The 24532-nt window shown below is 38.2% G+C and overlaps 1 protein-coding gene across 2 annotated transcripts in view; it reads right to left on the reverse strand.

The window, feature by feature from the left end:
- Positions 1–15073: 15073 nt before the first annotated feature.
- The window catches only part of XKR3 (XK related 3), a 52786-nt gene continuing 43327 nt past the window's right edge, over positions 15074–24532 (reverse strand). The window contains exon 4 of one of the 2 annotated variants that reach the window (XM_017860227.1): positions 15074–16002. In XM_017860227.1, the coding sequence (XP_017715716.1) occupies positions 15329–16002 (674 nt within the window). In that variant the 3' untranslated portion in view covers positions 15074–15328. The remainder of the gene's footprint in view (positions 16003–24532) is intronic. The other variant, XM_017860228.1, reaches the window with a different exon arrangement.

The following is a 24532-nucleotide window of genomic DNA, read 5'->3' on the forward strand; positions in this document are numbered from 1 at the left end:
GAGAGTAAATTGTGTTGCTTGTAGAAAATTGCCTTTGTTGCTTTGCACATAAGTAGATACAAAAGTAGGCAAATGTGAAGTCTCCCTTGGAAGCTGCACAAGTTTCCTAATTAGGCTGTATTAAAAAAAAATACCAGTCTCAGCTGGGAAATGTGGTTCACTTGTCATCTTGCAAGGTGGCTCCCTTGCAAGGTGGCGACCTTCACTTCTAGGGACCAAGCTGGTCGAATCAAGAAGTCAGGTTTCAGAAGTCTTCAGAAAGACTACAAAACTGTCTGCCTCACCCTAAAACGTGTAACCTTTAGAGGAATAGTAAAGGTCAAAGGAAACAATTAGATATGGTTGATACTGGAGTTTGAGACATCCACAACATTCTTCTTGAAGCATTCTGTGACTGAAGCAGGACAATGGTAATGAAAACACATTTTGCACCAAAATAAAAAGTGAACCACCTAAGTTTCTTAAGAACATAGCTTAATGAAATAAAATGGTCCTAGTTTACACAGTGAAAAATGAGTGTTTAGTTTTGGGAGGTACATTAATATTGTCTTCAAATATTTGGCAATGGATGCTCTAAGCAATGTTTTCGCAATATATTTTTACAAATAGGAATAATCTAGGAGGGTTGAGAATTTATCAGTTTTTTTTTTTTTAAGATAGTCTAGCTTTAGCACCTAAGCCATGGTGCAGTGACTGGATCTTGACCCACTGCAACCTCTACCCTCTGGGTTCAAGCTAGTCTCCTTTCTCAGCATCCCGAGTAACTGGCATTAAAGGTGTGTGCCACCACAGCTTGCTAAAATTTTGTATTTTTAGTGCAGACAATATTTCACTATGTTGGCCAGTCTTCTCTAAAAATCCTGATCCACCCTCTTCTGCCTCTAAAGGTGCTCAGATTACAAGCATGAGCCATCACGCTGAGCCTATCAGATATCATTGAAGATATGAATAGGAATGCTTTAAACATTATGCTTTTTGGAAAGTTTAGTGTATAAAACAACAGCATAAAATTTCTTATGGGGGATGGCTTAAAGATTTAATAAATTATCTGATGATAAAAATATAAAGAATAGGAACCAAATAAGTAAACCAATTAACTTTCCTTGAACATAAGACTTACAGAAATGGAATATATGAAGTTCTATTTTTTGTAGTCCATAATTCTTACAATTAATGGAGTAATCTGCAAGGAGGAAGCATTTTCATGAGAATATGTTAACAAGATCATCAGTGTTTAAAGGGAAAAGCTGCAAATAATTTTAAAGGAGAAGTTACCAACTTTGATTTTCAAGTAAGTTATTTATGTTATGAAGTTATGTTTTCCTTCACCTATAATGTAGGACTGTGAGGATTAAATGAAAAGATAAAACTCCCTAGTCTTGTCTATCTTTACAGCGGCATCATAAGAAATAGTGTCTGTCAAGGTGTAATGGTTCAGGTCTTTAATCCCAGCATTTTCAGAGGCTGAGGCAGGCATATCTCTTTGGCTCAGGAGTCTGAGACAAACCTTGGCAACATGGAGAAATCTTGTCCCTATAGAATAGACAAACAATTACTGGATGGGGTATTGCATCAGTGCAGTCCCATTCTTTCAAACTGAGGAGGGAGGATCACTTGTGGCCATGAGGGCTAGGCTGCAGTGAGTCTGTTTTCTCCGTTGCATTTTCACCTGGGTGATAAAGTGAGACCCTGTTAAAACAAACAAACAAACGAAAAGATGAAGTGTCTATGATACTCTGATCCTGGGCATGTTTAACCCAAATTATCTCCATGAGGCATTCTCTCATAATAATTTAAAGGCATGGGAAACAGAGGTATAATCCGTAAGATACAATGTAAGATACAATTTATCAACCTTGGAATAGGGACTGTGTTTCAGCAAGTTAGAGTAAACGGTGAAAAGCCTTTATATAACAAGAGCTAAAGCCCTATTCCTTAATATTCATAGGAAAATTATGCTTTTAATGAATAATAGAATACATTTTATCATCTTTGGTCACTAGGATTGCCACGAGAAAATACCTGGACTTGGTGCTTTATAGCAAACATTTCCTGTAAAGCCAGAGCCTGAGAAGCCCTAGATGAAGTCATCAGCAAGTACATTGTTTGGGTGAAGGTCCACTTCCCAGATTTTAAACAGCCGTTTTGCTGAGACTACACATCGTAGAAGGGGATTGGGAACCCTTGGGTTTCTTTAGGAGGGCACTAACAACATTTTGAGGGTGCTGTCTTTCTGACCTGATCACTTGTAAATCAAAGGCCCTGTTCCCCTTCCAGAGGGCATCCAATTGACATTTCTCTGTGTTGAGTTTAAAATATATTTTAGATGGTGGAGTGAGGATAGCAGTGATGATTGAACGAATTCCCTGGTTTGCTGTTTTAGTGTTGTCATCAGGTATTAACGGCATGAAGATGATTTTTTAAAATGTTGGTACTGAATCATCCAGCTTTAGATTATAAGGTTAGCGGACAATTGGGCAGTTTTAGTTTTCAGTGTTGCTAAATCATGAAAGGGGACACAATGTTAAAGTTTGAGTTTGGAGAGCTGTAGCAATATATTGAATAAAACAAGAATTGAAATGTAGACTAATAAAATTTGTAAGATATCTCATGTGGATGTTCCATAGTTTTCCATTGAAACACAATTCTGTTGACTCTTACAGTTACTTCACTTGTCTCTTATTCACAAAATAAGTCTGGTCTTACCAGTTTTGTCATTATTTATCTAAATGCAGTAAGAGTGGTCGTTGACCACAAAGGGCTTTATTTATTTATTTCTTCATGTATTCATTATTCCTTTTAAATTAGAAAGAGTGTCTGACTCATTGCAGCCTCAACCTCCTGGGCTCAAGTGGTCCTCCCATCTCAGCCACTGGAGTAACTGAGACTAGTCTCAGATTATGTTTTTTGAAGCCTCAGGACTAGAAGCCAAGCCAGGAACTTGCCACCAGACTTCACTGTCAGAATCTGTAGATTTGGTTGAATTCCACTCCTCTCAAAGTCTTCAAATATCGTGAGGTTCCAGAGTTTGCCTAGAAGTGACCTTTCTCATCTTGTAGGTTACGAACTCTGTAACCAATTACCAGGCTGTTTTTTCCAAGAGGCTTTATAAGTAGTGTCCCCATGGTCAACTTCAGTTCTTAATGCCACCTGGTTATATCTGATGCTATGGAAATAATTCTTAAATATATTTGCTATTTCAAACAAAGCTTGGTAATAAAACCACTTTCCAGTTATGTTCTATTCAAAGTAGAATACATTTTACTAAACAGCAGAAATGCCTCTATTGCCATAAAATGTATATAAAATCTTAAACGTCCAGTGAGTGTATCGCTGCTCAATTAGTACATTATGAAATTCAAGAAGTATACAAATGTATTATCTCTCTCTCTCTCTCTCTTTTTTTTTTTTTCTGACAGAGTCTCCCTCTGTCACCCAGTCTGCACTGAAGTATTGTGATCTCAGCTCACTGCAACCTCTGCCACCTGGGATCAAGAAACTGTACTGCCTTAGCCTCCTGTGTAGCTGGGATTGCAGGTGTCCACCACCATTCCTGGCTGACTTTTGTATTTCTGGTAGAGATGGGATTTCATCATATTTGCCACGCTGATCTCGTCTCCTGACCTCAGATGATCCACCTGCCTTGGCTTCCCAAAGTGCAGGGATTACAGACATAAACCACCATGTCTGGCCTGCAAATGTATTCTTGTACTTAATAATAACAAAACTCGTAATATGTGACTGTGTGCAATAAAGCATTTTAAACTAATCTCATTTACTAAACATTTGCATGAGTCATGTGAACTTATATGTCTATTTCTAGGATTTTAGGAGTATGTAATTCACAATAGTGCTCATTTATCTCTAAGCCAATTTGGATAGCACCCTTTTAGGTTATATTGAAAATTAACTTGGTAATAACATCCAGAGGTAGAAATATATCACACACACTTAATCTATATGCTAAACATATAGATAAAGGCAAGCAGATTTTATAGCCCTCAGAAAATTTACTCATGAATAAGGCAATGGAGTAATATAAAACTCACAGGTTTATATCCATTTTATATTTTATCTAAATTGTGCTTCTGGCAGATGAGACAAGGTTACCAATTCTATAGGAGGTCTAATACCTAGCTGGAATTACAGGTGTGCACCACTATGCCCAGCTAATTTTTTGTATTCTTAGTAGAAATGTGGTTTCACCATGTTGTCCAGGCTGGTCTTGAACTCCCAACTGCAAGTGATCCACCCACCTCAACCTCCCAAAATACAGGGATTAGAGGCATGAGCCACCACACCTGGCCCTAATAACCTGTTTTAGACCTCAGTGGATTTTATTCTGTTTGATCTGTTTTGCTGGTGAGAGTCTCTTGAATTTTCACTTCAGCCAATGTTTTCTTAGTTCCAGGATTTTATAAGTTTTAAATTATTTCTTTTAAAATTTTCTCTCAGAAGTTTGTTGGTTTCTTTTCTGTGTCATTTTAGAGATCTGAGTTTCCTGAAAACCGCTATTTTGAATTCTTGATTAGAGAACTCGCTGATAGCCATCTCATTAGTTAGCACTGGTCAGTGGTTTAGTGCTTTGTCCATTTGGGAAGATTATGATTCCTTGTTTATTGAGTACTAAGTTCTCAATAAATGACAGCAATTACCTCTTTGAAGAATTGCCTTTTATGTGATACAGGGTTTTATATTTGCTAATGTAGGTAGGCTATAACATTTGTTTATTGTTGCTATGGGTTTTATCATGATATCTTTGTTATGAGGGACTATAGGGAATTAATTAATTGCAGAACCCACATACTGAAAGTAATAGATCTTCTACTCTGAGTTAGAAATAGTGATTGTCATCCAGATAACTCACTTTCCTCAAGTATTACCCTCCAATCCACATATTTCTTATGTGGACCCATGTGACATAGCATCTTCCTAACTGCCACTATCTTATGTCGTACATGCTCACTCACGTGCTGTGCTCAAGGCACATTGATGTGTCTAATAGTTGGCGTTGTTCAAGCAATACCTGCTTCTTCCTAGGCACCTGCTTTGTGTCTAGACTGTTCTTCCATATTCTCTTCCCTTGGCTAGCACCTGCCTATCTCTCAGAATGCAGCTTTGCTCATCACTAGGTCTGACCCACACCAGAAACAGGGAAGCTCCAAGCAATCAGGGTGCCCAGCCTGTAGCATGATCTGTGAGTACCAACAGAAGCCCTATTTCCACAGCAGCTGACTAGCTTTTTCTTGAGGTCTTGCCTTTTGTCACCTCAACATAGCATCCTTGCCCTTCCAGTGCCCCCTCTAGGGGCTTTCGTCTTCAGAGATGACCACAGAGACTTTCTTACTAATAGTAATTCTCACCACAGCCACTAGTTCCTCTAGTGGACGCAGGAACTCCTCACTGCTCTGATAAAGAAGTTGGTCACATCCTTTAAGATGGATGCTCCAGAGCAGTGGTCATCCAACTGCAGTCACCTGGAGGGCTTATTAAAATACAAGTCACTGGGCCACAGCCCTGATTCAGTAAGCCTGCAGTGGGGCTTGGGATTCTGTACTTCTAACAAGTTCCCAGGTGATGTTTATGATCCTGGCCTGGGATCACACTTCAAGAATGACTGCATTAGGGAAACAAGGCTGGGAAAACTTAGCACAGCACCCAGTTCTTCTGACTTTTTCAGTTCTCTTAAGGATTTAAGACTGACACAGGCTGCTGTCCCTCTTTTGGCTCATGCTGTGTTCTCCTGTTCTTAAGGGCTTTCCTGGAGCCTGTACTGTCTGGGTCCTCTTCTGGTTCTCTAATGGTAGGTCCTGTGACCCTCCAACTCCTGTTATCTTTTCTCTTCTCCTACTCTCCATGATCAGTCCCTTGGAACCATGTCTGTTTTGCTTACTCTTGTATCCCCAGCATCTAAAACAGTGCCTGACACAGAGTAAGCATGCAATCAATGAGTCCTGAATTGACCGAATGCCTCCAGAAGTATGTGGTTCTTACATCAGTCAGGAAAGGCTAGGTTATGCTGCTAGAAAACAACTCCCAAATCTTAGTGGCTTCAAACATCAAAGCTTTATTTTATTTATACTATGTGGCCACTGCATGTTTGGTGTTATTTCTAGTGGCTATATATCTATATCTTTTTATCGAAGGACTAGTTATTTAGTTCATTCTTTTCTCTGTATTATTTTGTGTTTTATTGAGTATGTTTGCCTTGAGGTTTTTTTATGACACACCTATTGTGGGGGTTTTGCTTGCTTGCTTTTGCCTAGGTCAGTTCCTCTTTTTTGACAGTAGTTGGTTCCTTAAGCCCAGGTTTGCCTTAGCTCTAGCAAGTTTAGAATCACTGCCAGTCCCCTATCAGAGAGATCCTAAAGGGGATATGCTAACAGTGAGGGGAGGCTGGCTATGAGTTTGTGCTTAGGGAAATTATGAAATATACCTCCTACCTCATGATACTGCTGCAGAGGCACTCTGGTTTGGTGTATCCTGTGACTGAGATATCAAAGCTGGATGTAATAGTCCTGCCTTTCTGCTTTGTCCCTGGTTGTCCTCAGGAATTTTTCTTCTTTCAGGCATTCACAAGGCTTCCTGTGGGTTAAGACAGGAACAGGTTTCCTGCCAGGAAATCAAAAGTGGCTTGTGTTGTCCACCTGAACTTTATTTAATCCAGTGTAGTAACCATGAAACAGAGGATTTTTTTTTTTTTTTTTCACACTTGGTTGCCAGCAGACTAGGGGAACAATGTCATGAATATAAAAGCCAAACTTTCTTACCATCTGCCTGGTTTCTTCACTTCTCTGTCACCCAGGGAGGTGACTCATCCTCATATTTGAGTTCTGAGGTATTGCTGGTGATAAGCTCTGCACTGTATATTGGTTTTTGGTTTCCTGTATGTGTTCTTGGGGGGAGGGGAGTTAGGGTTGGGGAGAAAGATGCCGGCTTCCTTTACTATGTCAGTTTTTTTTTTTTTTTTTTTTTGTTGTTGTTGTTGGAGTACTCTTCTCTAGTTTGTACTTTTTCTACTTGCGTGTAAATTTGTGTTATAATTTTACATTTCTTCTTCATCTATGTGTTTGCAACTATATATTTCTCAGTATTGGTTTTGCTGCATTCCAGAAGTTTCAGTATGTTTTAATTTTTCATTTATGTGCAAGGATTCCTTAATTCCTTGCAGATTCTTCAGTTAGCCATAGGTTGTTGAAGAGTGTATTGTTTAGTTTCCAAATATACATTTTTCAGTTTTTAGAAAATGGGGCCCATGTGGGCACAGTGGCTCACCTGTGTAATCCCAGCACTTTGGGAGTCTGAGGGGGATGGATCACCTGAGGTCAGGAATTCAAGACCAGACTGATCAATATGGTGAAACCCCATCTCTACTAAAATTACAAAAATTAGACACATGTGGTGATGTGCACCTGCAATCTCAGCTGCTTGGGAGACTGAGGCAGTAGAATTACTTGAACATGGGAGGCAGAGTTTGCAGTGAGCCGAGATTGTGCCACAGCAGTCCCGCCTGGGTGACAGAGCAAAACCCCATCTCAAAAAAAGAGGGGGGCAGTCTCTAGTTTTATTCCATTGTGGTTGGAAAAAGCATTATGTGTGATTTCAATAATCTTAAACATGAGACTTGCTTTGTGGTCTACCATAAAGACTATTCTGCACCCATAAACCCGTTAGAAGAATGTTTAATATGTTTGTGGAGTGTAGTGTTTTGTATATGTCCAATAGCTTTCTTTGGTTTATAATGCTGTTCAAGACATTTGTTTTCTTATTGAACTTCTGTTTGGTTGTTTCATCCATTGTTGAAAGTGGGATATTGATCTCCCCAACTATTATTGCAGAACTGTCTACCTCTTCACATCTGTTTGTTTTTGTTTCATATATCCTGAGGATATTTTATTAGGTAAATATGTAAGTATAATGTCTTTCTGATGAATTAAACATTCCTGATATTTGCATAGTTCCTCTAGCTCTATTTTGGTTACTGTTTGAATTAATTTTCCTCTCTTTTAAAATATTTAAAAGTTGTTCTGTCAATCTTTGACTTTCAACTGGAGTTTAATTTATCTGCATTTAAGGTAATTATGGATAAGAAAGAATTTCTTTTGCTATTTTTGTCCTTTTTTCCTACAAGTTTGTTGTTGTCATTGTTGTTCTTCAATTCCTCCAAAACCTGCTCATTTTTGCATTTGATTGTTTTCTAGGGTACCATTTTGACTGTTTCATTTCTCTTTAGTATATTTTAACAGTTATTTTCTTAGTGGTCATTAAGGGTATTATAACTAATACCTTAAATTTATAATAATATAGTGTGCATTATAACAACTGAGTGTTTACATTGTATAAAAATTATTTTCCCATACTGCTGTCCCTCCATTCCTATGCTTTTTTTTTTGTCAAAAATTGCTTCTTACACAATATGTACTAATACCACAGATATATAATTCTTGTTTTATTATATATGTCATTTCTTTATTTTATTATTTTATTTTATTTATTTTATTTTACTTTACTGAGACATAGCTTCAGTCATGCAGGCTAAACGTGGTTCACTACAGCCTCGAGCTCCTGGCCTCAAGGGATCTTCCTACCTCCACCCCCCTCGTAGCTGGGGCCGGAGGTACATGCCACCATACATACTGGCTAATTTTGTTTATTTTCTGTAGAGACAGGGTCATACTTTGTTGCCCTGGCTGGTCACAAACTCCTGGGCTCAACCAATCCTCCCACCTTGGTTGGGATTTCAGATGTGAAATACTGTGCCTTACCACTAGTCATTTAAATCTAGTAGAAAAATAAAGTCACAGAAACCCCAAATACAATAATACTGGCTTTTCTATTTCCTGGTGTAATTACTTTGTTGATGTTATTTATTTATTTATTTGCACATGGGTTACTGTGTATTGTTCTTTCATGCCTTACTTCCTTTATCATATTTTGTAAGGCTGATCTAGGAGTGATGTACTCCCTTTAATTCTGTTTGCTTGGAAATATGTTATTTACTCACAAATTTGAAGTTTGGTTTTTGCCAGATATTGAGTTTATGACTGATTTATGTTTTCTTTCAGCACTCTAAATATGTCACCCCACCGACTTCTTTCCTCCATAAATTTTAATGAGAAATTGGCTATTAATGTCATTGAGGATAACTTGCACGTGATCAGTTACTTCTGTCTTGCTGCTTTTAAAGTTCTCTATTTGTCTTTTGTCAGTTTCAGTGTATGTGTTTCAGTGTAGATATCTTTGAGATCATTCTTCTTTGAGTATTTTTTTTTTTCTTTTGAGATTCTTGAATAAGTAAATTTGTATCTATCAGCACATTTGGGAAGTTTCAGCCATTGTTGCTTCAAAGATCCTTTTTATCTCTTTCTCTCCTTTTCCTATGGGGTTCCCATTATGAATATGTTGATATAGTTGATGTTGTTCCATGGCTACCTTAGTTTTATTCATTTTTCTTGTTTTTCTCTTCTTGTACCTTCCTTAGCTTGAGTATCAAACAATCCATCTTTGAGTTCCTTGATTATCCTTCCTGCATGCTCATGCCTACTCTTCATGCATATTACAGGGTATTAATTTCATTTTTTAAAATGCATGCAATTAATACAGATTATTAATTTCATTTAAAAAAATAATTTGTAGGCCTTTACTGGTATTTTCCATTTGTGAAACACTGTTCTCCTGGCTTCTCTTAGGATTTGAGAATAATTAAAGTCAAGTAAATTGAAATATTTGCCTAGTATATACCATGCCTGGGATTCCTGAAGTACAGTTTCTGTTCATTATTTTCCCATTGAGTTTGCCATTTTTTTTCTCCCTTTGAATGCCTTGTATTTCATTGTTTAACACTGGATATCATTCAGCATATCCAGAAAACAGATTCCTGCCCTCCGTAATTGCTTAGTTTTGGGGGTCATTTACTTGTTTTGCAACCCTCTAAAGCTATTTTTGTATTCTGTATTCTTTGTCATGTATGGACACTTAACCTGTGTTCTGTCCTCTATTTGCCATCTACTGTTTTGACACATTTTAGAAAACACTCCAAGCAAAGAAAAGGAAAAGGAGAAAAGAAAGAAAAGAAAAACTGCCCAGACTTTGCAGATTGACTCTTTCAGAAACTCCAGTGTTTAGCCCAAAGTCAAGGAAAAGTGAAAGCTTCAGGAGCTTCTCTGTGCATACATCCAATACTGGACATATTTATAGCCTTCTAAATATACCAGTAGGAGGCTGGGCATGGTGGTTCATACCTGTAATCCCAGCAATTTGGGAGGCTGAAGTGAACAAGTCGCTTGAGCCCAGAAGTTCGAGACCATATTGAAGTTTGGCAATATGGCAAGATCTCGTCTCTATAAAAAATACAAAAATAAGCTGTGTGTGGTGACCCATGCCTGTATTGTGGGAGGCTAAGGTGGGAGGATCATGGAATCCAGAGAGGTTGAGCTCTTGAGGAAACTGAGGTGGGATCACTTGAGCCCAGGGAGGTTGAAACTGCAGTGAGCCATGATCATGCCACATGACTCCAACCTGGGCCACAGGGCAAGACTGTCTATTTAAAAACAAAAGCAAAGCAAACAACAACAAACTGTGAGAGTTTTTCAAAGCTAATTTTCCACAGCTTCCCCAGCCTCTACCTTCCAGGCATGTTCTTTGTGTACTGCTTGACCTGACTGCCAGGTGGCTCACTAGTATACTTCCCTTCCACAAATGCCTCTTGGGAGTTGACTTCTGACACCAAGAAAGCTATGAGGTGGGCTAAAGACTCTGAGCTAATAATCTTCAAGAGAACTTCAGAGAGTTCAAATCATAAAGCCACTATTATTACTGCTATTAATATTATTATTATTTGAGACAGAGTCTCGCTCTGTTGCACAGGCTGGAGTGCAGTGAGAGGATCTCGGTTCAACGCAACCTCCACCTCCCAGATTCAAGTGATTTTCCTGCCTCAGCCTCCTGAGTAGCGAGACTACGTGCTTCTTCTGCCAGGCCCAGCTAATTATTGTATTTTTAGTAGAGACAGGGTTTCACCATGACAACCACAATTATTTGAGATAAGCTCCGTATTTTTCCCACATGCATCAAAAGCTGCACCTAGAACTTAATTTTCTTCACTGTTGCCATGAAGCCATGGAGTGGGTGATGATGGACAGTTAAAATACCACATACTGGCTGGGCGTGGTGGCTTACGCCAGTAATCCCCACACTTTGGGAGGCCGAGGCAGGTGGATCGTGAGTTAAGGAGACCGAGACCATCCTGGCTAACGCAGTGAAACCCCATCTCGACTAAAAATACAAAAAATTAGCCAGACGTGGTGGCACACACCTGTAGTCCAGTTATTTGGGAGGCTGAGGCAGGAGAATCACTGGAAACCAGGAGGCAGAGGTTGCAGTAAGCAGAGATCGTGCCAGTGCACTCCAGCATGGGTGACAGAGGGAGAGTCTGTCTCAGAAAAAAAGAAAGAAGGAAAAGAAGAAAAAAAGACATACTGTCTTGCCCAAACTCAGGGGTAGGGTCTTCCTTAACCACTCTCCTGAGTTACGTTATTAGACTCCAGAGCTCCAAGAGTCAAGTCTGAGGTTTCTTTCTCTGCCTTATACCCCTTTTAACTTTTAACCCAATTAAATGTAATGACAGCATAAAATATACACTTGCTTAAATTTACCTTGCTTTTTAATGTTAAGGCGGCATTCAGCCTGTTTAGTAAGATTTCATCCAAGGCTGCTTCCATCATTACTATGAGAGCCATTCTCTCTTTCATGTAATAACAAATAGTTGGCTGGTCGCAGTGGCTCATGCCTGTAATCCCAGCCCTTTGGGAGGCCGAGGTGGGTGGATTGCAAGGACGAGGGCCATCCTGGCTAACAGGGTGAAACCCTGTGTCTACTAAAAATACAAAAACTTAGCCGGGCATGGTGGCACATGCCTGCAACCCCAGCTACTTGGGAGACTGAGGCAAGAGAATCACTTGAACCCGGGAAGCTTGGAGGCAGAGGCTGCAGTGAACCTAGATCACGCCATTGCATTCCAGCCAGGACATTGAGAGTGAAACTCCTTAAAAAAAAAAAAAAAAAAGAGAGAGAGAGAGAGAGAGAAAGAAAAAGTAATGATACAAGGAGACAATAAATAATAAATAAATAGGTGTTTTAAGAAGCCGTGAAATCTGAAGCAAAGGTAAAGATGGTTATAGGTAGGAGCAGAAAAGATTACACAAATCCACATAAGCTTAATTTTCGGTGGTGATTTCTCATCAGAAAAAAAAGCATAAAAGGAAGTATGAATAAGAAAATTGTCTACATTGTTTTAGTAGAAAAAAGTAGAAGGAAAAACAAAAACAACAAAATAATGAGAATTATGTAATAGTAAGCTTTAGTGTTCTTCATCATTTCTCATGGGGATCGTTTCCCCAAGAAATAATGGAAGCAAAATAGTCAAAATGGAAGGACACATAGGCCTATATTACTGTCTATGTGTATCAAGCCAAGTTTAACTTTCATTCATTCTTTTGGAAATTTTATTTTAAATTAACAATTGTAAATATTTATGGGACACAAAGTGATTTTATAATACATGTATACACTGCAAAATAATTAAATTGGGCTAATTAACATATACATCACGTCACACACTTATCATTTCTTGGTGGTGACAATATTTAAATTCTACTTTTCCAACATTTTTTTTTTCAGAAGGAGTTTCACTCTTGTTGCCCAGGCTGGAGTGCAGTGGTGCAATCTCGGCTCATTGCAACCTCCACTGTCCGGGTTCAAGTGATTCTTCTGCCTCAGCTTCCTGAGTAGCTGTGACTATAGGTGTGTGCCTCCAAACCTGGCTAGTTCTTTGTATTTTCTGTAGAGACAGTGCTTCATCATGTTGGTCAGGCTGGTCTTGAACTGCTGACGTCTAGTGATCTGCCTGCCATGGCTGCCCAAAGTCTTGGGATTACAGGCATGAGGCACCATGTCTGCCTTTTTCAACAATTTTGATGTGTACATTTTTTAACTGTGATCACCATTCTGCGCAACAGATCACCAGAACTTCTTCCTTCCTCACAGAAATTTTTTACCCTTTGACAAATGTTGTCCCTTTCCCTATGTATTCCTATCACTACCCCACATTCCAGTCTCTCCCTACTTTCTGTGTATTTGTATAAAGAGTCAGGATCTTGCTGTGTTGCCCAGGCTGGAGGGCAGTGGCACAACTATGGCTCACTGTGGTCTCAAACACCTGAACTCAAGTGATCCAACCACCTCATCCTCCCAAAGTACTGGAAATACAGGCATGAGTCACCACACCCAGCATATTCACTATTTGTATGAGTTCAACTTTTTTAGATTTTACATATATTTGTGACCATGCTATATTTGTTTTTCTGTGCCTGTCTTATCTCACTGAGCATAATATTTTCCAATTCCATTCATTTTATCACAAATAAATAACAGAATGTTCTCCCTTTTTTTAAAGGCTGTATAGTATATTCCATTGTGTATATGTGACACACTTTATCTGTTGATCTGTTGAGCACTTTGGTTGTTTCCTTATCGTGGCTATTGTGAATAATGCTGACATGAATATAGGTCTGCAAATATCTCTCTGAAATACTAAAATTTGTATCATTTGAGTACATATTCAGAAGTAGAGTAGCTGGACCATGTGGTAATTCTATTTTTAATGTCATTTTATTTTTGAAACCTCAGTTCTGTCACCCAGAAGCGCAGGCTACAAAAGCACAAGAAAACAGCAATTGGATTGCATCACATCAAACTAAAAAGTTTCTGCACAGCAAAGGAAACAATTAGCAGAGAGGGTGAAGAGACAACCCCCACACTGGGAGAAAGTGTCTGCAAATCATATATATGATAAAGGGTGAATAACAAATACATACAAGAAACTCACACCACTTAACAACAACGACAATCAAACCTATTAAAAATGGGCAAAGGACCTGAATTTATGTTTCTCAAAAAAAGACATAAAAATGGCCAACAAGTCTATGTTTACCTATGTTTAATTTTATTTATTTATTTATTTGTTTTGAGATGGAGTCTCACTCTATCACCCAGGCTGGAGTGCAGTGGTGCGATCTCACCTTACCTCAAACTCTGCCTCCCAGGTTCTAGCAATTCTCCTGTCTCAGCCTGCTAGGAAGCTGGAACTACAGGCGCGTGCCAACGTGCCTGGCTAATTTTTATTGTATTTTTAGTAGAGATGGGGTTTCATCATGTCAGTGAGGATGGTCTCCATCTCCTGACCTCGTGATCCGCCCATCTCGGCCTCCCAAAGTGCTGGGATTACAGGCATGAGCCACTGTGCCCGGCTGTACTCACCTTTTTTTTTTCTTTTTTTTTGCAGACAGAGTCTCATTTTGTCACCCAGGCTGGAGTACAGTGGTGTGATCTGGGCTCACTAAAACCTCCACCCCCTAGGTTCCAGCAATTCTCTTGCCTCAGCCTCCCTAGTAGCTGGAATTACAGTTGTGCACTACTATGCCTGGGCAATTTTTGAACAACTGTATATTTAATGATGCTTGCACCACCAATCATCAGGGAAATGCAAATTAAAACCAACAAGGCACCCTCTTCTCAAAACTGTCACAACAGTTATTACCATAAAGATGAAAGATGACTAGTGCTATTGAGAATGTAGAGCAAAGAGAATCCTTGTGCACTGTTGGTAGGAATGTAAATTAGTATTTTAAATTATTAACATGATTATTTTAATTGAAAATTTTGTACTTTAAGATTCATTAATATGAGTTGCTTTCTGTTAGTCAAAGTTCAATGAGAAATACCTTAGTTATCCTAAATTAATATAAATAGGACCAGACTCATAAGACTGGTCTTTCAGGTTCTCCTTAGGTACAGAATAAAACCTGTGGTAAACACTCTTTCTGAAGGAAAAATGTTAACTGATAATGTATATGCTACAAATACTTATTAAAGGCATAATGTCCAAAAATGTAGTAGGTGAAAATGCATTATGGTTATTTTCCTGCTCAGTTTTGGATCCAGATGGATTTTTTATTTTGTTTTATTTAATGAATTATATAATTATAGTTAAGAAAACAAAAATTACTACCGCACATTCATAGGAGAAAAGTGAATTTTATTAGAAACCACTTCTAAGATTTTTCTGTGTATAACTTATTTTAGTTTAAGAGCCTCTAAATAAAGTCACATTCAGCATCTTTACTCATTGTTCTGTGAAAGTATGTATGTATATTTTATGAATATGACATACTTTTGATTGAAAAATATTCAGCCCTACTCCAGGAGTGGTAGTAATTCCTCAGCTGCTTATTTTTATTCTTTTGAGTTTTCTCTGGATGTTTACATAATATTACAGTGCTTCTGGTTGATTTTCAGTATGTCCTGGCAACACTTTACCTGACCACCTGGGGTGCAAATACTGACAGAAGAGGAGCATAAAGCCAATGGCCAATAGGTAGGTTATGATGAGCTGCATGACAATTAATAAGTCACAACAGTTCAGCAAAGTTTTCCCTCCAATGAACCTAGATACCAATATCATTATCACATTTTCTAAAAACTGAAAGCTGTAGTGTAGGAATCTATGGCCCCACCTCTGTCTCCTGTCAATTATTTCCTCATCCGACAACTGCAGTTTCACTGCTGACCAGCAGGAGAAGTTGATTGCAGCATAGAGTAGTGTGATCAAGATAAGCATCAGTACTGTACCCACCACATTGGAACTATTTTCTGTGTTGTTAGGAAGATGAGCTCCACTTTTCCAAAACTCCAGCCACGGTGCCAACAATGGTACACAATATATGATTAAGAAAAAGGGTAGGCTCTTCAGTTTCAGAGATGCAGCAAAATATGCCAGAGTCACTACACGTGAGATAACCTCCAGAAAACGCCATATCATGACACAGATGAATTCTGTCGGCTGTAGCTTAATGGTAGTATCATCGTTGCTGATCTGGATGGCCAGTATATTGCAGTGAATGGCCCCGTAAGTAACTGATAACAGGGAACATGTCATCAGGAATGCTATTAGAGACAAACACGAAAATGTTAGAGAATATTTTTCATTAGTAATGACCACTTTCTCTTTTAAAGTTGCCATTTTAAGATATATTCTTCCTCACCCACCTCCTTTAGAAAATCATTTACTTATACAAAGAAAGATTTGTTAATCTTCCATTTTCAGGGATACAGTAAGTGTATGCATGCAAAATATATATTACACCTGGGAAAAACAAATAATAAGCAGATACATACACATCTACATTTATACATGTATATACACATTCCCTCAAAGAGAAGACTGGCACAGATGAAATGGGAGTGAGACATTCAGATCTGATGCTATAAGGTGTGACAGCACATAGAAAGCAGTCTCAATTTTAAAAAAGTACCTGAATTAGACATTGAAAAGACAGTTTCATTCTTTATAGAAAGTTAGGAGTGTCAAGTAGGAAGTTAGCCTGTGAAATAGAGACTAATGTAATACAAATGTGTTTTAGATTATGGTCATAACAGAAAAGAAAAAATAGGCTGTGGAGTTAAAGTAAATCCTGGACGTGGAGCTGACAGATTCTGCTGAGTGACTAAATACAAGGTAATAGAGAAGCAGAAAAAAAAAAAAAAAAAAAAAAAAAAAAAAAAAATTACAGAAATTAACAAGTGTGTGTGTGCATGTGTGTGTTTGTGTGTATCCATGCAATTTTATGAGAAACTTTTTCATAAGCAAAATTAATTTCAACATTTTTCTCTTAATAATTACACAAATAAGCACACGAAAGAAAACCAAAATTGTGAAGTAGATGAATAATTGGTTTAAACAATTTTGTACTACATTAAGTTGAAAGAGTAAAAACTCATTTTACATATTCATCCAGGTTAAAAAAATATACTCTTTGGCTGGACGTGGTAGCGCACACCTGTGAGCACTTTGGGAGGCTGAGGTGGGTGTATCACGAGGTCAGGAGATCAAGACCATTCTGGCTAATATGGTGAAACCCCACCTCTCCTGAAAATACAAAAAGTGAGCCAGGCATACACCCAGCTACTTGAGAGGCTGAGGCAGGGCAATTACTTGAACCTGGGAGGTGGAGGTTGCAGTGAATCAAGACAGCGCCACTGGACTCCAGCCTGGGTGACAGAGTGAGACTCGATCTCAAAAAACAAACACAAACAAAACAAAACACTCTTCATACACGATGAACTTAAGCCAGAAAACAAGAAGCGGCCAGATAGCAAAATAGTCATTCCTCATCTAAATTTATTATTCACTTTCGGACACCATTTAGAAAATGAGTATTAACACTCCATTTATTCCTTACGGAATACTCAAAGTGAAACTCTAAAACATTAGCATTCTTAACTGCATTTATGAGAAATGAGACTGAATATAATAAATGACCTAAAAATTAAATTTTAGAAAGTAAAATTTGGCCAGGTGTGGTGACTCATACCTGTAATCCTAGACCTTTAGGAGGCTGAGATGAATGGATCACTAGAGCCCAGGAGTTCAAGACCAACCTGGGCAACATGGTGAAAACCTGTCTCCACAAAACATACACACATACACACACACACACATACACACACACAAATTTAACCAGGCATGGTGGCACATGCCTGTAGTCCCAGCTATTCAGGAGGCTGTGGTGGGAGGATTATTTGAACCCAGGAAACATGACTTTCACTTGGGACTTTTGTTTGTCTGTCCCCTTACCCCAGCACTTTGGGAGGATGATATCAAGGGGCAAACTTCTAGACCCATCCCGGCAACAGATGGGAAACTGTGCAGACAGCCCGATGGAGTCAAGTTCCAGCCAATATTCCTACTGGTTGACTACAGTGGCCTCAGGTCCTGAATAAACCTCAGAGGGAAGACCATGGTAGCTGCAGGCCTTGAGTGCCTCCAGTGCGCTGCTGTGGGCTACAGGTGCAACCTGGCACTGAGTCAGCTTTGGTGGTCAAATTACTTCAGCCATCAAAGTATAGGCATTCAGATTCCCCCTATTTCTACCACGGCTGAAGCTATCATAGACTTAAAGACCTTATTTTCCTTCTTTTTCTTACCTTGAATCTCTGGGCAGGCTTCCAGTAGAAGGAAGCTTCCAAACCAAGCCCAACCATGAACACCAAACCAGGCACCATATCATTGTGCAGACACCAATGCGTACTCACAAACATCAAGATCAATGATGAGAAACTCATGGCACCAAGTGGACAAAATAAGGTGCCAGTTGTGAGTGACCCGAAAGAGATGGGCATGGACACATAGCTTGGCAACAAATTCAAAATACTTGTTTTAAGACAATGTAGTGGACTTAATGAAAGCACAAACAATTCAGAAATTTATCAGAGAAACTTACCAAAGAGATTCAAATCATGGGAGGAAAAAACTAACAACAATGTTGAAGATAAAAACACAATAAAATAAAAAAAAATATGCAATTGAGAGCATTGACAGAAGTGGCCAAGCAGAAAATCTTAGAGAAGTCAATTAAAAATATACAATCAGAAGAAAAAAAATAAATCTAGAAAGTTCATAGGATTTATGGGATAACATCCAAAGAACAAACGCATTAGTCACTGGTGTCAAGGTAAAGCTGGGTACAGTGGCTTATGCCTGTAATCACAGCTATTTGGGAGGTGGAGGTGGGTGGATCACATGTGGTCAGGAGTTTGAGGGCAGACTGCCCAACCTGTGAAACCGTATCTACTAAAAATACAAAGATTAGTTGGCCGTGGTGGTGGAGGTCTGTAATCCCAGCTACTCAGGAGGTTAAGGCAGGACAATCACTGGAACCCAGGCCGCGGAGGTTGCATTGAGCCAAGATCACACCATCACACTCCAGCCTGGACAATAAGAGCAAAACTCCAAGTCAAAAAAAAAAAAAAAAAAAAAAAAGGCATATTGTAGAAAAAAATTAAAAAATCTATTTAGAGAAATAATAACAAAAAGTTTCCAAACCTAAATAAAAAATGAATATTCAGGAAAAGGCTTCCAATAAGATTAAATCCAAATAATATCCCCATGGCTTAATATAATCAAACCAATAAACATCAAAGACAAAGAGAGCATACAGAATTAAGCAGGATAAAAAAGAAAATATCATATCAGGAATACACCTATATATTTAATATATGCATATATATAATGTAAATACTAATAGGCACAAAGGGAGAAAAATCTAAAAGGTACTAACAGAAAACTTCAGCACGTTACTTTCAGCAATGAATAGATCATGCAGACAGAAAATCAGTAAGTAGACATTGGATTAAAATGCACTGCAGGGCAAATGGACAAAACAGGTACAGAACTATCCATCCAAGAGTTATAGATATACATTCTTCTCTACTGCATACATGGAACATTTTCTGGGATATGTCATACATTAGGCCAAAAAACACATCTTAATGAATTTGAAGAGATCAAAGTCATATAAGGTATCTCTTCTGTTATCACTAATTCATAAGTATTTGAAAACTAAATAACATACTGTTGAACAACCAGTGAGTCAATGAAGACATTACAAAGAAAATACCGTATTTCTTGAGACAAAAATAGAAACACAACACATCAAAACCTACTGGATACAACCAACGCAGTTTTGTTTTGTTTTGTTTTGTTTTTTGGGTTTTAAAATTGGAGTCGCGCTCTCTCACCCAGGCTGGAGTGCAGTGGCGCACAATCTCAGCTCACTGCAAGCTCTCCCTCCAGGGTTCATGCCACTCTCCTGCCTCAGTCTCCCAAGTACCTGGGACTACAGGTGCCTGCCACCACGCCCAGCTAATTTTTTGTATTTTTAGTAGAGACAGGGTTTCACTGTGTGAGCCAGGATGGTCTCGATCTCCTGACCATGTGATCCACCCGCCTCAGCCTCCCAAAGTGCTGGGAGTACAGACGTGAGCCACTGCGCCTGGCCACACAACCGAAGCAGTTTTAAAAGGAAAGTTATGGCAATAAACGCCTTCATCAAAAAGAAGATATCAAATACACCAAGTCAAAGAATTAGAAAAACAAAAAGCTGAAATCAAAAGTAAAAAAAATCCCCAACAAGTATAATCAGAGACAAAAGAGGAGATACCATAACTGACACCCAGAAACAAATTAATGATAAGCAATCAAATGAGCAATAAAAAGTAACTCATTAAAGAAAAGCCCAGGACCTGATGGATTAACTACTGCATTCTACCTACCCCTAAAAAATAACTACTACAAATTCTTTGTAACCTAGCAGGAAAAAAAAAAAAAAAAAAAGAAAGTATGTGAACTATTCCAGTTCATTCTGTGGGTCCAGCATTATGCTCAATACAAAACCAGACAGGGACTCAACAAAGGAGAGAAAACTGCAAGGTAATATACCTGATTAACATAATGTAAAAATCCTCAACACAATATTGGAAATGGAATTATTATGCGTATTTAGAAAATCATTCATGATTTTCCATGATCAAGTGAGATGCAGGAATGCATGCAGGAACGGTTTACTATGTCAGAATTATTGGATGTCATATATTACATCAGCAAAATAAATAACAAAATCTACGTGGTCATTTCAATCAATAAAAAAGCCATTTGGCAAAATTCAACATCTTTTTATAATAAAATCTCTTAACGAATTATGCATAGAACAATTGTAACTCAACACAACGAATGACGTGAACAAGAATAACCAAATAATGCTTTACATGACAAACCCATAGCTAACATCACAGTCAATGGGAGTTCAAAGCTGAAAGCTTTTCTCTGAAGATCTGAAAGGAGACTAAGAAGTTCACTTAAACTGCTTATACTAACAAAACCCTGAAAGTCTTTAGCCAGAGCAACTGAAACAAAGAAAAGGTACCCAAATTGGCAGGAAAGAAGTAAATTGTCCATATTTGCTAATGATATAATCTGGAAATCCCTAAACACACCACTAAAAAGCAGTTAGAGCCAATTCAGAAAATCAGTAAGGTTTCAGTTTACAAAATCAACATATAAAATTAAGTAGCATTTTCATATATAAATACCAAAATGTCTAAAAAAAAAAAAAAAAACAAGAAAACAATTCCATTTACAACAGCTATGAGAAAACGAATGAACAAAAAACCTTTTGAGTACATATTACCAAGGAGGCAGAAAAAAATCTGCATTCTGAAAATTATGAAGTATTAATAAAAAATTAAAATAATGTAAATCAATGGAAAGATACTATGTTAATTGACTGGAAAAAGTAATGTGGTTAAAATGTTTATAGGAGTTAAATAGGCCCACAGATTCAATGCAATCTCTATCAAAACACCAATGGCATTTTTCACAGAAATAGAAAAAAATTCAAAATTAATATGAAACACGCACCAGTAAAAAATCCTGAATAGCCAAAGCAATCCTGAAGATATCTGTGGGGTTGGGAACTGAAACCCCAGAGCTGGAGGCATCATAATGCTATAAGTCAATGCAATAGAACATAGTGAGCAGAAATAATTCCACACGTGGATAGCCAACTGATATTCTACAGAGGTGCCAAGAGCACAAAATGAGGAAGTGTCAATCTCTTCAATAAGTGGTGCTGGAAAAACAAGAGAGCTACATTCAGAAAAACAAAATCAGAACCCTATCTCTTACCACATACAAAAATTAACTCAAATGCATTAAAAAGCATAGTGCAGTGGCATGTACGTGTAGTTCCATTTCCTCAGGGGTCTGAGTCAGAAGGATCACCCAAACCAAGGAGTTCAAGGCTGTAGCATGCCACACTCATGCCACTGCACTAACCCTAGGCAATATGTGTGACCTCATCTGTAAAATTACAATTTTAAAAACGTTTAAAAGTAAATATGTAATAAAAATCCTAAACTGTCAAACTGCTAGAATAAAACACGGGGCAAACTTAATGTTCTTGGTCTGGGCCAAGGACATTTTTTTGGATAAGAGCTCAAAACCAGAAACAACAGAACCAGAAACAGACAAATGAGGTTTCTTCCTACTAGAAAGCTTCCATACAGAAGGGAAAAAAAAGTCAGAATGATAGAATGAGAGCAAATATTCGCAAATTATACATCAGACAAGAGGTTAATTAAAATATACAAGGAACTTAAAAAATATTCAAAAGCAAAACTGTAGCAGGACGAGCCACAGACAAAAACCTCTCAGACACCGAGTTGTAGAAGGAAGGGCTTTATTCACCTGGGAGCATTGGCAAACTGCTGCCTTAAAATCTGAGCTCCCCGAGTGCACAATTTCTGTCCCTATTAAGAGCTCACAACACTAAAGATTTCACATGAAAGCGTCGTGACTGATTTGAGTAAGCAAGGGTTATGTGACAGGGGCTGCATGCACCAGTGGTCAGAGAGAAACAGAACAGGGCAGAGAGCTTCACAGTGTTCTTCTATACAATGTCTGGAATCTATGAATAACATAAGTTTCTAAGTCATGAGTTGATTTTTAACTACTGGGTTTAGGCCAGGCCGTCCTAAGCTGGGTTTTGGGCCTGATGCCAGGCTGCCTGTCTTTGGTTTTACTGCCTTGTTTTTTTCTTAAAACAGGCACTGAATATAAAACAACCTAAAACAACATGAGAGGATCTCCCTCTTTCCTCATTCCCCCCTTTTGAGACTGTCACTTTTATTAGCAGGAGTTCTCACTCTTATTTTGCTACTTATGTCTTTTTGTGCAATAAATTGATAGTGATTCGTATAGTACACTTGTGCTGAAGCATTTTGGTGAACTAAAGTAGCAACAAAGCTTTTTATCATTTGAAGAAGTACAGGTATCAGACAAGGGAGCAGTCAGTACGTTCTTATTATTATTACAACTTTTATTATAAGAGTTTTAAATCCTCCTAGTGCTGGCAATTAATTTTTAAACATGGCTTCAGGGTCCAAATTGTGCTACATTTGTAAGGGCACATGTGACTATGTCTTTAACTACCTGCCTTTGAGTGTCTATGTGTAGACAGTAATTAGTAAGGTTAAATTACTTACAGACCTCTCTTTCAGCTGCTAGCAAGCAGTCGAGAGCCAATCTATTTTGATAGATAGCATTTCTTATCTGAGCTTCTTGCCAGGCCAGAATAGTCAAACCTTGACCAGTTTCATTAGTAATAATTTCTAAAACAGCTTGCAACTGTATGATTCAATTGAGCATGTAAATGGGGCTCCAGTATTCCCATGAGCCGTCTTGTGTCTAAGCGGTAGGCCTATAGTATTGTATAATTTTTTAGGAGGTTATTTATCATATTTTTAATTACCTATAGCTAGGCTTCATTTTTTTGCAGGAAGCATAGACAGGGAAGCCCAGAAAGTTCACCTGTTTTTATGGGCAGTAAGAAGAAAGATGGTTTAATAGTGCCAATAACACAACCAGCTGTCTACTTGTCAGGCAGCTTAGCGTAGGCTCTATGTCTACATATCCAGTATAACCCGGTGGAGGCAGTCTAGTTCTGGTGGAATTCTGGGTGGACCCAGAGAGTCTGCAACCTTGGAAATTTCCTGAATGGATTTCTTTCTGTAAAATTGGAAGTTCACCATGTAACTGTTTTTGCGGTACTGTTGTACAGCTTTTGCCCAAGACAACTAAGCCGCCCTACAGGATGAGTGAATTTTTTTTTTTTCTTCTCTAGCTATGCAGTACTGTCTAATAATTGAGACTTTTAGAGCCAAAAAATTATCAGAGTGGTTCTTTCGGGCTGGGAATTCATCAGAAACTGGGTCTGTAGAAACTAATTCTTGGGCTTCCCATGGCCATTGATCTCCTGTTTCAGTTCCTCCACAAACGTAACATGAAGTGACTTTTAGAGACTGGGCTAACAAGTTCGGCTAACTGCAAAAGGAAATTTTTTGTTTTTCCTGGAATCTCAGCTACTGGCACATTTAATCCATCATAGAAAGTCTGAAATACTCGTTCTGGGGAGCGTCTTTGAATATTTCCTTTCATTAGGATGCTTACACTAGGATCTAGTCCTTTTTCATCAATGCCTAATGGTTTTATTTTCCTTTATTCCATTTTGGGTCTGAGGGGTTTGTGATTACCAATTCTAAAGGGTTGCAGCTCGCACTCATGCAGGAGAGGCTGACTTTTCCTTTTTGGAGCCAAACAGGATCTTTTTTCTTTTGTTATTTTTTTTTTTTAAGTAGCCCAAATGACACAATTATGTGAAATTGACACATTCACATAAATATGATTTTTGACAGACACACTTATTTTCTGCTGTGTAACTTTTCTCTCAATCTAGAGAACCACATCCCATCCCATGCTGCTTACTATTAATAGCGGCACTGGCGTCAAATTTTAAGGTTACATTTTTGGGGACCTCTCTTTCTTCTGTTCTAGCTATTACTTTACTTGTGTCACTTAGAAAAGGAGCAGACCTTAATTTTATTTTAAAAACTGTGACCATGGTAGGCTTAAAAGGAGTCATAACACGCATTAGGTTGGTTATTTCCTGGGCTACACACCTTGGATAGAATAGCATTATACAAACAAGTTTCTTTCTTTTCTTAAAAAAAAAACAAATTTTATTATTATACTTTAAGTTCTAGGGTACATGTGCATAATGTGCAGGTTGGTTACATATGT

The sequence above is a fragment of the Rhinopithecus bieti genome, unplaced genomic scaffold (assembly GCF_001698545.2).
Source record: "Rhinopithecus bieti isolate Rb0 unplaced genomic scaffold, ASM169854v2 scaffold_54836, whole genome shotgun sequence".
NCBI classification, from domain to species: Eukaryota; Metazoa; Chordata; class Mammalia; order Primates; family Cercopithecidae; genus Rhinopithecus; species Rhinopithecus bieti.